This window comes from Ustilaginoidea virens, chromosome 7 (assembly GCF_000687475.1).
Source record: "Ustilaginoidea virens chromosome 7, complete sequence".
NCBI lineage: Eukaryota > Fungi > Ascomycota > Sordariomycetes > Hypocreales > Clavicipitaceae > Ustilaginoidea > Ustilaginoidea virens.
This window is the reverse complement of record NC_057322.1, coordinates 1,006,801-1,021,226: the sequence shown is the minus strand read 5'-3', so window position 1 is coordinate 1,021,226 and position 14,426 is coordinate 1,006,801. Positions and strand designations below refer to the sequence as shown.

General features: G+C 49.0%; 4 protein-coding genes across 4 annotated transcripts; 2 read left to right on the top strand and 2 right to left on the bottom strand.

Annotated features, from left to right (window-relative positions):
* Positions 1-298: 298 nt before the first annotated feature.
* UV8b_07908 (uncharacterized protein) lies at positions 299-4,242 on the top strand (the record flags this gene model as incomplete). Its single annotated transcript, XM_043145405.1, has 6 exons — positions 299-328; positions 381-430; positions 485-804; positions 866-2,764; positions 2,818-3,932; positions 4,000-4,242. The coding sequence occupies 6 exons, from the start codon at positions 299-301 to the stop codon at positions 4,240-4,242; spliced, it is 3,657 nt and encodes a 1,218-aa protein (XP_043001340.1).
* Positions 4,243-4,576: 334 nt separating this feature from the next.
* UV8b_07907 (uncharacterized protein) lies at positions 4,577-5,465 on the bottom strand (the record flags this gene model as incomplete). Its single annotated transcript, XM_043145404.1, has 2 exons — positions 4,577-4,852; positions 4,920-5,465. 2 exons carry the CDS (start codon positions 5,463-5,465, stop codon positions 4,577-4,579), a joined length of 822 nt encoding a protein of 273 aa, XP_043001339.1.
* Positions 5,466-7,047: 1,582 nt separating this feature from the next.
* UV8b_07906 (uncharacterized protein) lies at positions 7,048-9,970 on the top strand (the record flags this gene model as incomplete). The annotated part of the gene is made up of 3 exons (XM_043145403.1): positions 7,048-7,133; positions 7,260-9,897; positions 9,959-9,970. 3 exons carry the CDS (start codon positions 7,048-7,050, stop codon positions 9,968-9,970), a joined length of 2,736 nt encoding a protein of 911 aa, XP_043001338.1.
* Positions 9,971-11,501: 1,531 nt separating this feature from the next.
* UV8b_07905 (uncharacterized protein) lies at positions 11,502-13,683 on the bottom strand (the record flags this gene model as incomplete). Its single annotated transcript, XM_043145402.1, has 3 exons — positions 11,502-11,784; positions 11,845-13,541; positions 13,681-13,683. The coding sequence occupies 3 exons, from the start codon at positions 13,681-13,683 to the stop codon at positions 11,502-11,504; spliced, it is 1,983 nt and encodes a 660-aa protein (XP_043001337.1).
* Between the last annotated feature and the right edge of the window lie 743 nt (positions 13,684-14,426).

The following is a 14,426-nucleotide window of genomic DNA, read 5'->3' as shown; positions in this document are numbered from 1 at the left end:
AGAGTTAGTTGGTGGGGGACGCGGAACAACATTGCTGCGGCCGCAGTGTTCGTTCCCATTTCCACCCCATTGAGATGGACACGGTGCACTTATTGCTACTATCACCACCACGCATACGTATTTTCGCGCTTCGAACTATTCCCACCTTCTTAATGCTATCCTGCCAGCCAACTTACAATCGCAAGTACGGTGGGGCTTCTTATTTGCTGTTCTTGTAAAGCCTGTCACTGGTTTGTTGTCTGTGCCTTGCGTCATCAATTTCTGACGCTTGAAGCTACGGCTTCTCATCCCCGCCAAAATGCAGTCCTCCCCCGGCATGTTGACCAAGGTATGGGAGCATAGCTTGTAGCATGCTGACGAATATGTTAACATTGAGCCAGTTCGAGTCGAAGTCCTCGAGGGCAAAAGGCATTGCCTTTCACCCCAAAAGGTAGGAAGAATTCTCGATTAACCACGACCCATTTTTAGCTAATATATTTTGCAGACCATGGATTTTGGTGGCGCTTCATTCTTCTACAATTCAACTATGGGACTACAGAATGGGGACCCTAATTGACCGATTCGAAGAACATGATGGACCAGTCCGGGGCGTGGACTTCCACAAGACTCAACCACTGTTTGTCTCAGGTGGTGACGACTACAAGATCAAAGTATGGTCGTATCAGACTCGACGCTGCCTCTTTACGCTCAATGGTCATCTTGACTATGTCCGCACTGTGTTCTTTCACCACGAGCTACCCTGGATTCTTTCGTCATCGGATGACCAAACAATACGAATCTGGAATTGGCAGAATCGATCACTCAGTATGTACACACAATTCAAAGCTTGGTTTGGCATAATTTTGTCCCTAATCAAAATATACAGTCTGCACAATGACCGGCCACAACCATTATACCATGTGCGCTCAGTTTCACCCCAAGGATGATCTGGTCGTTTCTGCGTCTTTAGACCAATCTGTCCGTGTTTGGGACATCTCAGGACTCCGCAAAAAACACTCTGCTCCTACATCCATGAGTTACGAGGATCAGATGGTCCGTGCCAATCAGAATCAGGCCGATATGTTCGGTAACACAGATGCGGTGGTCAAATTTGTATTGGAAGGACACGATCGTGGTGTTAACTGGGTTGCCTTTCATCCTACAATGCCACTTATTGTCTCCGCCGGCGACGATCGACTAGTAAAGCTCTGGCGCATGAGCGAGACCAAAGCCTGGGAAGTTGATACTTGCAGGGGCCACTTTCACAATGCTTCCGGTTGTCTTTTCCATCCTCACCAAGACTTGATCATATCAGCTGGAGAGGATAAGACTATTCGGGTTTGGGATCTAAATAAGCGAACCGCCGTCCAGTCATTTAAGAGGGAGAACGATCGGATCTGGGTCATAGCAGCGCATCCTGAAATCAATCTTTTCGCTGCTGGCCATGACAATGGTGTCATGGTTTTCAAGCTTGAACGCGAGAGACCGGCTTCTACCACACACCAGAATTTACTCTTCTACATCACCAAAGAAAAGCAGATTAAATCATACGATTTCCACAAGAATACAGAAAGCCCGACTCTGTTGTCTCTGAAGAAGCTAGGCAGTCCCTGGGTGACGCCCCGGACCTTGTCCTACAATCCAGCTGAGCGAGCAGTTCTAGTAACGACGCCAGCTGATGGAGGATCGTACGAACTCGTCAGTCTGCCCAAAGATGGTTCAGGCGCTATAGAGCCAACAGAGTCAAAACGAGGCGCCGGTAACTCTGCCATCTTTGTCGCAAGAAACCGATTTGCTGTGCTTGATGTTTCCAGCCAATCCATCGATATCAAGGACTTGTCAAATAATACCACTCGATCTTTCAAACCACCTGTTGGAACTAGTGACATATACTTCGGAGGAACTGGCAGTCTTTTAATCATCACTCCATCAGCCGTTCATCTATATGACATCCAGCAAAAAAAGAGCACTTCCGAGTTAGCAGTCAATGGTGTCAAGTATGTTGTATGGTCTGCTGATGGCTTGCATGCAGCCCTTCTCAGCAAGCACAATGTGACCATAGTTACAAAGTCTCTTGAGCAAGTCAGTACTCTCCACGAAACAATTCGCATCAAAAGCGCGACTTGGGACGACACCGGGGTGCTCTTATATTCGACTCTGAACCACGTCAAGTACACCTTACTGAACGGTGACAATGGTATTGTACGGACTTTGGACCAGACTGTATATCTCGTTCGCGTGAAAGGGCGTAATGTGTACTGCCTAGATCGCACAGCCAAACCTCGGGTTCTTCAAATTGACCCCACGGAATATCGCTTTAAACTTGCGCTTATCAAGCGGGATTACGAGGAGATGCTTCATATTATCCGCATGTCCAGCCTAGTTGGGCAGTCTATTATTTCGTACCTTCAAAAGAAGGGCTACCCTGAGATTGCTCTGCAGTTTGTGCAAGACCCGACTACCAGATTTGAGTTGGCGGTCGAGTGTGGCAATCTCAATGTTGCCGTCGAGATGGCTAAGGAGCTAGATAAGCCAAATTTTTGGGCAAGGCTGAGCTCCGAGGCTTTAACGCATGGGAATCATCAGATCGTGGAGATGTGTTACCAGAAACTGAAACAATTTGATAAGCTGTCGTTCCTGTATCTAGCTATCGGTGACCACTCCAAGCTAGCTAGAATGGCCAAGATTGCAGAGCACAGGGGTGATTTCACGTCTCGATTTCACAACGCACTGTATCTGTGCGAGATTGAAGACCGAATTCAACTTTTGAAGGAAGTCGATCTTTGTGTGTATTACCCGGTTTCCTACCACCGTCTTCCTGTTGCTAACAAGTCACAGACCCTCTTGCTTATATGACGGCGAAGTCACACGGGCTTAACGAGGAATGTCAGGCAATCCTGGAGGCGACCGGCGTTACTGAGGACCAACTTACTGTTCCCCGATTGGGCAAGCACCTTACCACTCCAAGGCCAGTCGTACCGACCTTTCACGCCAATTGGCCCACCAAGGCTGGCTCTCAATCTTTCTTTGAAAAAGCACTTCTCGGCCAAGTTGAAGGTCTTTCCCTAGATGGCGAAGCAGTTGCAGCCGAACTGGAGGAAAATTCAGGGGACGATGCTTCCTTCAAGCGACATGTCGGCCTAGCAGAAGATGATGATGAAGATGCCGCTGGTTGGGATATGGGCGATGATGATGGACCCGAAGCCGACAGCGATTTTGTCAATGTGGACAGTGCCGAGGCCAGTTGCGCCGGTAGCAACGAGGCAGATCTATGGGCGCGAAACTCACCTCTTGCTGTTGATCATATTGCAGGAGGGTCTTATGAATCTGCCATGCAGCTTCTGAACAGACAAGTTGGTGCTGTCGCTTTTCTCCCCTTAAAGAGTCGGTTTTTAGAGGTGTATCGGTCAACAAAAAGCTTCTTACCTGCATCGCCAGGGCTTCCACCCGTGGTAAATTATATCCGCCGCAACGTCGACGAAACGGACCCGCGCCGAGTTCTCCCTATCATCCCGCGAGACTTGGAATATCTGGCAACCAATGATCTCCAAAGGGGCTATGACTCGATGAAAGCGAACAAATTGGAAGATGGCGTTAAGCTGTTCAGAGGCATTTTGCATGCCATTCTGGTCAATGCTGTTTCCAGCGAGGCAGAAGTAATCGAGGCAAAGAAACTCATTACTTCTGCAAGTGAGTACACGGTTGCAATGGGCATCGAACTTGCCAGACGAAAGCTGGGATCCCCGGAGGCTTTGATGCAAGACGCTATGAAGCTCAAGCGGAGCTTAGAGCTGTCAGCATACTTCACTATTCCAAAAATAGAGGTGCCTCACCGACAGCTGGCCCTCCTTAGTGCTATGCAGTTGGCTGTCAAGAACAAAAATTACAACTCAGCTCTAAACTTTGCAAACCGCATAATCGCAAACGGCGGTTCTACCAAGATTGTGGAAAATGTAAGTTAGGTGTTGTTTGCTCCTCTGTTGCCATTGGCCCCCGCATTTTCGCTAACATGAATGTCAGGCTCGGAAAACAAAACTTCAATGCGAACGAAACCCTCACGATGCGGTGGACATCGAATTTGACCAATTTGCGGAATTCGAAATTTGTGCCGCTAGTCACACACCAATCTACAGTGGTACTTCATATGAAGAGTGTGCTTTCGATGGCTCTAAATACCACACGAAGTTTAAAGGAACACTCTGCCGTGTATGTGAAGTGTGCGAGGTTGGTAAGCATGGCAGTGGCTTGAAGCTATTTGCTTAGACGAGTTATGACACCTCTTATTGCGCGCCTCCCATACGCAAGAAAGTGAAAAGGAGGAAAGCTCAGGTCATTAGGTGGATAGCATTCTAATAGTGTCTTTGTGCACATAAAAAAAGCGGACTTTTGATCCAGACGTTTACCAATTGAACGTAGTAAAGATGTCGTTTACACTCTCGAACGAGGAATTAAACGGAGAAAACTAAAAGTTTCGCCGTGACGTGACTCCACACTAAGCTTCATGACACAGTTGATTCATTACGCAGCCTCAGCTTTCGCTGTTGAATGTAGTTTAAATACTAGAATGTGTCTGGTTTCATCGTCAACCTCCTGAAAATCACACGATGGTCTCCAGTTCGCGGGCATAGCCCAGGGTATTCTCTATTATCACCTGGCTGACGTCCTTGCTCTGGTTGTTTTTTTCGCCAGCATCTGATGTATCCGGAAAGTATATATGTCCGTCTTCGACGGCCCAGCCTCTGTGCTTAGCAAATTGAATAACATCTCCTTCGGAGTCGAGAAACAGCAGGCTCTTGGTCGAGCCGATGGGTAAGCTGGAGTAAGCTCGTTCGCTACTGCTGGCAATTTCAGAGCGAATTTGATTTTTCAGAATCTAATCACGCCCTTAATTAATAAAGCTACTTGTCGAAGTTAGGGGCTCCAGATGTTGATTCACATACCTCGGAAAAGACGCCATACTCGTCGCAGGGCACCTCGCTGCTTTTCATGGCTTTCCACACCCGATCGTAACTTCCTTCCATTAGCCATCTCTCTAGCCGGATAGGATACCCAAGATACCGGTCGCCCTCGACGTCACCGGCACTACCTCCTCCGTCTCTGTTGGCTAGACCTTCTAATTCGGAGTGAAACTCTCCATAACGCCCTTGCGTCAAAAGAAGCAACAAGCTAAGGCCAGTCACCTTGTTCCTTTCAGTCAGATTAGGTGCTAGAGCTGCCGAAGGAAGCTCGTAGAAAGGTTGAAGTTGTTGCACGTAGCGCGTAAAGGCATCAGGATTGCGGGCTCGAATGGCGAAAAGAGCACCTTGTTCGTAGGTCTCACGGGCGAGGACAAGAAGTTGTGGCGAGGATGAACTGTTCGGTGTCAGGGCATTTAGGTTCAGGAGGGCAAGCTTGGCTTTTGAAAGGAGAGCATTCGCTTCTTGGTAGCTCATGGATGGGGAATGCTTGAGTTGCGCCAGAATCTGAGAAACATTGCGATCGCTCATTGTCGCTCTGTTTAGCCCACGCCGAAGGTTTCAATTGTGAAAAATGTCTATAAGATAGAGAGCCTTGAGGAGGGGGGTTTCCAAACTGCGTTGGCAGCGAGAATACTATGGTTCTGGGCGGGCGAAAGTGAGGGCCATATATTATTGTGCTTGACAGCCTGGGGTTTGGATGTCCAGACTCAAGTACCTACATAGGTAGGCTGACGGGTTGTGACGAAGCGGAATGATTAGGTAAGCAGCCATGCCACTCGTCGATCTGAAGTTCATAGCGAGGTAAGATCCACGCCACGCAGATAAGACATAAAAGATCGCTTTTGAGACCTACTGATAAGGTTAGTGATTGAGTCCTTCAATTCTCATAGTTATATTTTTAGTGTCTTGATTGTTTATAAAATCGGCGTCGGGGCAAAACGTGGCTTCTTTTCTTATTTTATTCGGAGTTGTTGACAATGTTCCTTGCCCGAAGGTTTGCGATTCAAATCGGCCTTTAAAAAGGCCTGAAGACTAATCCGTACGGAGTACTACTGCATATAAAACTACTCTTGCCACGCCCGACTTTTTTTGTCTCGCACCACCACCTGTATGTGTCGTCACCACGGCAGCTTAGGCTCCTCCAAACCTCCCTACCTCGTCGACTCTGTTCGCATAATCTAGGCAATTGATGTTGATATTTCAAATAAGAATGTGCCCCTGATCGAATGCACAGAAATGGAAGAGAAAAGTTGGTCATTGATTTCTATGGCAGGACAGCTTGATAGAGTGCGGTTCATAGTAGCCCATTCCTAACGGTGATGAGCTTAACAAGTGGCTCTGGTTTGTTCCTGACCGACGAGTGGTTCATAGTGGTTTACAGCGCCATGGTATAATTACCGTGTTTTGACTTTAGAGTATATCCAGCCACAATAGAACACAATTTCTTGCTGCAGAGTATTGCTAGTGAAGAACACAACCATGTGTATCATCGCAGCACTACTTGCGTGGTCAATGTACATACTTGGCCCTGCTGCGATATCTAATATTTGAAGTTTGAACGAGAACCAACACACCTGAGACCAACAAGGATCAAGTGGCCCGCACCCCACTAAATAATCCCTGGTAATGATTGATGACTGGCATCCGCTTCAACCATCAAATGAAATGCCATCTGAGCATTTTGTTGGAGAGCATCTTGAGCTGTCAAGTAGCTGCACAGCCTATACCATAAGTAGGAAGTCTGTGGTCTGCTACCTTAGCACTTCACTGATAAAGCACTACCTGTTTCGTGCTTTCTGTTGCTACCTTCTTCTCTCTCTTCTGGGAGGGGAGCGAATACCTCATTTCTCTCCATCATTCTCATTTTATCTTCTCCGCGATCCACTGTTGCGAACTGAAGGACATTGGGCACAGCCGCCCGCTTTGCTTCTATTGCTTGTCACGCTGCGACAAAAGCTGCATGTGGTCTGTGATACATAGCTGACCGAGTGTATTTTGAGCCCACAAAGTCCGAAAATTCTGCTCGATCATTTTGGGAACCAAAATTATCTTACTCACTTTAACTTATACACAAACCGACGAGACGAAGTCCCCCGTCACAACCCACGAGATGGCGTCGCAATTTGGTGCAACTTTCGTGCCAGGAGGCTTCGATGACTATTACATGCCTGAAGTTGTGGCCCCTTCCCCGCAGAGGTATTTATCAATTCGTTCTGCCCCTACAATGCTAGTTTGCGTCATGTCTGATTCATAGGGAGATGGTGAATTGGCAGCACAGCTCTGGGGTGCTGGCTGACTTTTTCTTTTGTTGTAAATGCCTAGAGCAACTCCTCAGGTACCCAAAGATATGCAAGATGACTTGCAACGCCTGGAACTTGAGGCAAGTGATACTGAGAAACGACAAGGGAGGCAGCCATCTCTCTCGACCTTTCAGCAACAACGCTCCTACACAGGTAGCGAAACAGAAGAACCAGCAACTAGCGCTACCTTGAATCCTGACGGCGATACTACGGCGCATAAAGATCCCAGGAGCCGAGGAGCCGAACGGATAGACATCATGGGACTAGGTGCTCCATCCTTTTCCCCTTTTCCGAAAGTCTACGGTGACAATGTTCCACCAGCCGACGATGCGAAGGAGGAGATATTGTGGAGCGCACGCAAGCACGTTCTTCACTCGCAAAACGTGGACATGCAGATTAGTTGGGCTCGCGACGTGCTTATTTGGGTCGAAATCGCCATGGATGCCACGGCCCGGGAATTGGCAGACAAACCTCGACCTGCCACGCCTCGAATCGAGCACGAGCTTCGAGTCGACTCTCTCAACATTATCAACTATCTTGCAGAACAAGAGCACCCAGATGCCTTGTATATACGCTCTAAATGGCTCGAGTTCGGCAAATTTGGTCACCGAGTGGACAAGCGCGAAGCATACAGTGGCTACAAGCGTGCTGCGGAGCTTGGAAATGCGAGGTCGGAATATCGCATGGGTATGCTTTATGAACAGTCCAACGACATGTCGAAAGCCAAAGAGCATTATTACAAAGGCATGAGTTTGAAGGATTCGGCGGCACTCTATCGCATGGGAATGATGAGCTTGCTTGGCCAGCATGGCGATGCAAAAGATTTTCTCGGTGGATTAGAGCTCATTCGAGCTGCAGCAAATAGTTCCGATGAGGATGCACCTCAGGGGTCGTATGTTTATGGGATGCTGGTTGGCCGCGACTTGCCCGATATTACCATACCAGACGGATTACTCCCGCACAGTTTGGAAAAGGCCAAGATGTACGTTGAAAAGGCGGCATATCTTGGGTTTGCCAAAGCTCAACTTAAGATGGGTCAAGCTTACGAACTCTGCCAGCTTGGTTGTGAGTTTAACCCTTCTTACTCGCTCCACTACTACGGCTTGGCCGCAAAACAAGGAGTTCCAGAAGCAGCTCTTGGGGTGAGCAGGTGGTTTCTTTTTGGCTACGAAGGCGTCTTCAAGAAGAATGAAGAACTTGCCTTCCGATATGCTCAAGAGGCGGCTGCCGCTAAGCTGCCAACAGGTGAATTCGCTATGGGCTACTACTACGAGATTGGCATACATGTAAGTCAAAGTATATCGGATGCGTGGAAATGGTACCGGCTTGCTGCCGATCATGGTAACAAAGACGCATTGAGTCGTTTGGAATCTCTCAGCCACGATCAGAGCCTTTCCAAGAAAGATCACGAAACAATTGCTTTGACTCGGATTAAGTCGCAGCATGGATCACAAAGAGGCAAGCGGCCGGAGCGTTTCACACAGCTTCAAACGATGCCCGCTCTTACTGAAGAGACAGCAAGCCCAATTTCGCCGAAAAATGACAATACTCTCATCCCATCCACTTCTGGCGAACCATCTTCGGCAGCTACCGGCTTACCTCGATTTACGGCACAGCCATCAGCTGTTTTTAAGCCAATGCCTGTCTCAGATCATGCTACTTTACCAGACCCATCACGGACGCCATTTGTCGGTTCGGAAAGACTGTCAGTCCTCAACATCAGGCTTGACAGTAATAGCAAAATTCTAGTGAGGCCAAATTCCGCGGCGCCGTACCCAGACGATGATAAACCTGTGTCTCTCAACGTAAATCGTCCCCGTTCTACAGCCCCCTATCCGGATGATGATGTTGGGCTACCTGCCGCTTCAAGACATGAATCAGGACTCCAATCAAGACAGGGAGCATCAGCTGACAGGCCATCAAGGGCATTCGGTATCAAACCGCAGCCAAGTGGTGGCTCACGTTTAATACCGTTATCCCACTCGACGGGTAGTCTACAGCCCCCAATGCATCCTAAACCCCCTCGTGGACGGGTTGTGTCTGCGGACTGGGAACGTCAGGCATCGCCCGATGGTGATGGACTATCAAGTTCTGGACTGCATTTGACTAGGAAGATAACTGCAGGAGATGATATTTACAGCAGACCGTCCACGACTCAGCCATATCCTGAGGGAAATGTGCCGCAAAACAGATTGCAAAACCAACAGTCAAGACACCCAATTTCATCTGGAGCCGAACCAACACGAGAACACGGGCCTCGAATTTCTTCACGCCGCGGATCCGAGATGTTACCCCCACTCCCTCCACAAGATGCTCGAATGACGACTCAAAATCACGAGCGCTTTTCAAGGGCACCAGCTGCAACCAGTCGGCTTGAGAGAATTGGCTCGTCGACAAGTACTCATCAACCACCAAGAACACCGACCAGCCCCAGCCACGAAAGGTCGAGTAAACCTTGGCCTGGGCAAACAATAGGTCAAACAAGGAGCGTTTCCCCCAGTGCGGCGTCACGAAGGCCCTTTGATTCTAATGATCAGCCGGGCTCGGTCCCAGAGCACACTGTAACTGCACCCTCAAATCCAGTGAAGGGCCCGCCAGTCAAAGGGCCGGCTACATTTGAAGACATGGGAATACCACAGGGAAAGCAGGAAGGTGACTGTGTGCGTGAACATATTGAAACAGGTACTTAGTCAGACTCGCAAAGCTAACACTTCTGTCCAGGTTGTCATGTGAAAGGAGCTCCCGGCATAAGTATTTCACGACGCCTCCCGCTGGGAAAGAAGACCAGGTTTTCCATATTAGTGGGGCTCGAGAAGCAGGATGACCTGATTCAGGTTACTCGCGATAGTGAAAAGGACTTGTCGCAGCAGATCAGATTGAACGTCGAGTTTCCAGGGCAGGAATTCCCATAACCTGCTCGCATATTCATGAAATGACAGTATACATCCAGGTTTCAAGACACCGTGCATTGCAAAGCGGTATAATACATGTGTGATTTAATGTCGTCTCTCGCATATTCGGCCGGTTGCTCAAATGACGTCTCTACGTCTTTGAGTAATGTTGAGAAACAAGCTAGCTGCGGGCTGCCATCGGGGGCGGCTCAGTTGCCTAGGAGAGGGTGAGTTTTATACAGGGCTGCAAGAGAAGAAACAGAAGGGCAACACCCAGCCCAGGCGTTACATTGCAGACACACGGCCAATGGTGACGACACATCATTCGTGAGACTCGTGCATCGAGCTGCCTATGGGGGTTACGGGAGCTGCCCGAGCCGTTGCTAAAATTTACAGTCAAGCTCTGGATGTGAGGAATTGACAGAAGAAGATACGCCGGCGTGATGCACCAGTCGTCAACTCGGGCTAGGCTATGACGCTCTACTAGCAGGACAATCAGGTCCTTTCGGCTGTCAAGTGATCTATTGTGTACATTTGGGCTACATAGCTTTACGTGCAATATTAGGCCCAGAGATGTAGAAGCAATGTGCAGGCAACATTCGGCTTGATGGGCGGTGGCGGAAAGCCAGATTCAACGGACTTCGGGATAGTTGCGGCCAAGATGCTGGTTTTCCATGAAACAGAATACTACGCGGCTAGACCCTGTTATAAGTTACTGTTCTCTACTACTGTTCTCGTGGGGGTCGATTAGGTCGTTGTTTTTGCTTTTAGCACTTGGCGCATTTATTTCCCGGTGCTACCTCGCCGATGCGCCTTCAAGCCCTCGAGCCCAAGATATTGTTAAGGCGTCAGAGTCAGAGGGTCTGCAATAAATTTGTGATGTTGTCCCCCCATCCCCCCCCCCCCCCCCCCCTTCAAGACATGAGTAATTAGTCTCACACAGTTTGCTTAAGATATGCCTTTAACACAACAGTTTTTCTTCCGGTCAGTCCATCTTCTTGCTGTTAAGGTATCTTTAGCAACGTAAAAACCGTCAAAAACTTTCTGCTCAGAACCACGAAATCGGGCTCGCATAAATTCGCGCACTGGCTTGCCTACAGATACAGCTCGATGACGCAGTTTCCGGATGCAAGCCGGGGCTAACAGTTTATAGTGTTTAATGTAAAATTTCTTTCATCACCGGGTGTCAGTTAGACCAAGTTGACATAAGCGTCACGATTCGTTTGGGGGACTCTTATGTTCCGTGGAGTACCAAGAATGGATGAAAGTGAAGAAAAACACAGTCGAAGTAGATACCTTCGTCAGCCAGGTGAGTGAGATGTCTAATACAGAAGGGGGGCTAATCATAGCCACGATGTCTCTGCCTCGGAACTTCAACTGTCATATTCAAACCCCCGTATGCTAGAACACAGACCTATGACTAGCCTCATCGTTGAGCACACCAGGTACACAAGGGCACGACAAATTATAACCTGGTCAATCTGCCAATGAGTCTCGTAAAGAAGAAATTTCTGCACGTCAACAGTGCTCATGAAGATAACGTCGCTACTATCTAGCTGCTTCCTGAAACTCCAGTCACAGGCATTATGCTTTGCAAAGAAGCTCGAGGGTACTCGCTCTGCTTCTCCAACTTGCTTTCCGAAGCGAAAATAAGACCTTAATAAACTATGACGCTTTGTAACATCTGAACTGCATTCCAACGTACAGCCCCCCTACCTGTTGTCGAGATGTGGTTCAAGTTTATGGTATGAGTCGGATCCCCAGGACACCTTCTCCGGTTGCTGGCTGCTCTGCAACACATACTTTTTGGTCATTTTCTCTCTGAGTTCCTGGGTGATTTTATCCACGTCTACTTCGAGATAGTGACTGAGGAATTTACCAATGTCTGTGTTTTCAACATTGCCACGGATTTTTTCCGTCTCCGGACCACCGGAGCAGTAGACATTCACGTCCACAGCCGTGTGGCCATGTGTGCTCCAGCCAATATGGGCACGAAGGGAAATGATGGCTGCGAATGTATTGACGGATCCCTCGGGATCATCTGCCAGGAGAGACAGCTCTTCATCAGTGGCATCGGATATGCCTAGGCCTGGAATAATGAGCTCGTGGTTGATCCATGACTTGAGCTGTTGCTTTGAAGTAGACTGGGCGTTTTTGGATACATGGTTCTGCAAGTTGGTTGCCAGTTTCTCGCATGATGCAGAGGCGTTTACCAGAGCTTGCGGGTACCAGTTGTAAACAGGCAAATGGCCAGGCTCTTGGAGAGCAGTGGAAAGACCACCGGTTTCATGGTCGCTGGTGGAAACCAACGTACTTTCGGTTTCGCTGTCATGAATAAACTTCAATACTGCGCCAAAGGCCTTGTCGTACTCCAGGACCTCGCGAACCTGGGCAGCAGGATCGTTGATGTGTCCTGCGTGATCGATACGGCTGCCTTCGACCATGAGGAAAAATCCCTTGTCGCTCCTGGCTGTAGCCTTTTCGAGGGCACGTAGAGCGGTTTCAGTCATCTCGCTGAGAGACGGGTAGACGTCGTTCATCTTCATTCTATCCAGTTCGAATGGCACGTCTGTGGAGGCGAACAAGCCGAGCAAAGGCAAAGTCGCATTGTTACCGCCTTCTAGGGCATCAAAAGCCTTGCGGCTGTCAGCATATTGCCATCCATGCTTGTCTTGCGCTAGTCCAGCTACGTCGATATCATCCAGCCGGCAGCTTCCGGCGGTACTATTCGGCAAGAAATGGCAACGGCCGCCTCCCAGCATGAGGTCAACAGACCGTCCCAAGGGTCCATGTCCGATTTCCTGGAGGGCAATCTCATCCTTCATTTGTCTTAGCATTACGTGACTGGCGAAGCAAGCTGGAGTCGCGTCTGTGATATCGGTTGTGACAACCAAACCCGTCATATAACCGGCTCTCTTGGCGGCCTCAAGCACGGAGCCACACGGCTGGAGGTCGGGAAGCATGGAAATGGCGCCATTGTAGCTCTTCTTGCCGCAGGAAAACGCCGTGGCGCCGGCAGCACTGTCTGTGACCAAACTGTTGCTGGATCTGGTCCGGCTCGAGCCCCAGAAGTAGCTGTCCAAAGTGAGAGTGTCTCCTTCAGGAAGTCCCTCAACATGCTGACGGTAACTCCTGGTGAGTGAGAGCGAGGCAGGTCCCATCCCGTCAGAAACCATGAAGATGAGATTCCGTTTGGCCGCGCGAGAACCGTGTCCGCATGTTTGCTCATAGTGCTGAGTCCACACAGCAACGACTATTAACGCGGCAGTGGCAACTAATGCCCAAACGAATGTTGCGATCTCACGGATTCTGGGCCATCCCGTGGCCCTTTTGTCATCAACACGCGTCACCTCATCCACTTGATCACGAGCATGCTGTCCGTGGTCCCCTAAGAGGGGGCTTTGCTCTGACGCCTGGTGCTGAGTTAGGATGTGTGTGCGAGAGAGAGCTGAGACACAAGATTTTGAGAAGCTACCGTGGCACACGGGGATCTTTGGCGAGAAACGTGGGAAATATGGGAAAAGGATCAATAGCATAACAGTTTGCACTAACCATGAGTTTGTTGGCGGTTGCGGGCGCGTCAGACAATTCTGAGGCCAAGTCCCACAACTGCTAAATGAAACTCGCAAACTCCTTATCGTGAAAGAAGTCGAGACAATTATGGTAAATTGTTTAGCATATCCGGTTACCATACTCTCAACAATGGTAACGACAGATTGCCATCTTCGAGAGGTCGCACCGTTCGTCTTCACTCGCTGCGGTTTAGACCGGAGCAACAAAAGTGGTTCACCCATAGCGCCCTGAAGGGCTAGCAGCTAGCGTGGCGCCAGCCACCCGATTAGATAACCCAGAATTGGAGGATAGGGCTAATTACGTCAAGTACGAGTATATCAACAGAGCGCGGGAGGGGTTTTCGTATATGCCGGGAACGCTAAGCCTAAAATAGAACTTATACCTTTGCATATATTTTTGTAGAAATAGTGACCTGCCGCATTTCTACTGCTGCGAACCTTTAAAGTGTGCATACCTACTAATCTTAAGGGAAATCGCGATTTGATGCCACTTTTGATAAAATAGAGCTTCTATTGAGGCCTATAATATACCCATCTTTTGTGCTGGCTAGAGTCTACCTCGGGATTTACCTGCGAAGATAAGGGACTTGGCCTACGGCCAAGATTATGTGGAACTTGAGGTACTAAGGCCTATTATATGAAATGGTTGGCTGTATTGAGCCATTTGAGGGGATGCAGCCGGCTAATGTGCTGTTAAATGGCCTGCTTGCGAAGGCCCTGATTGCA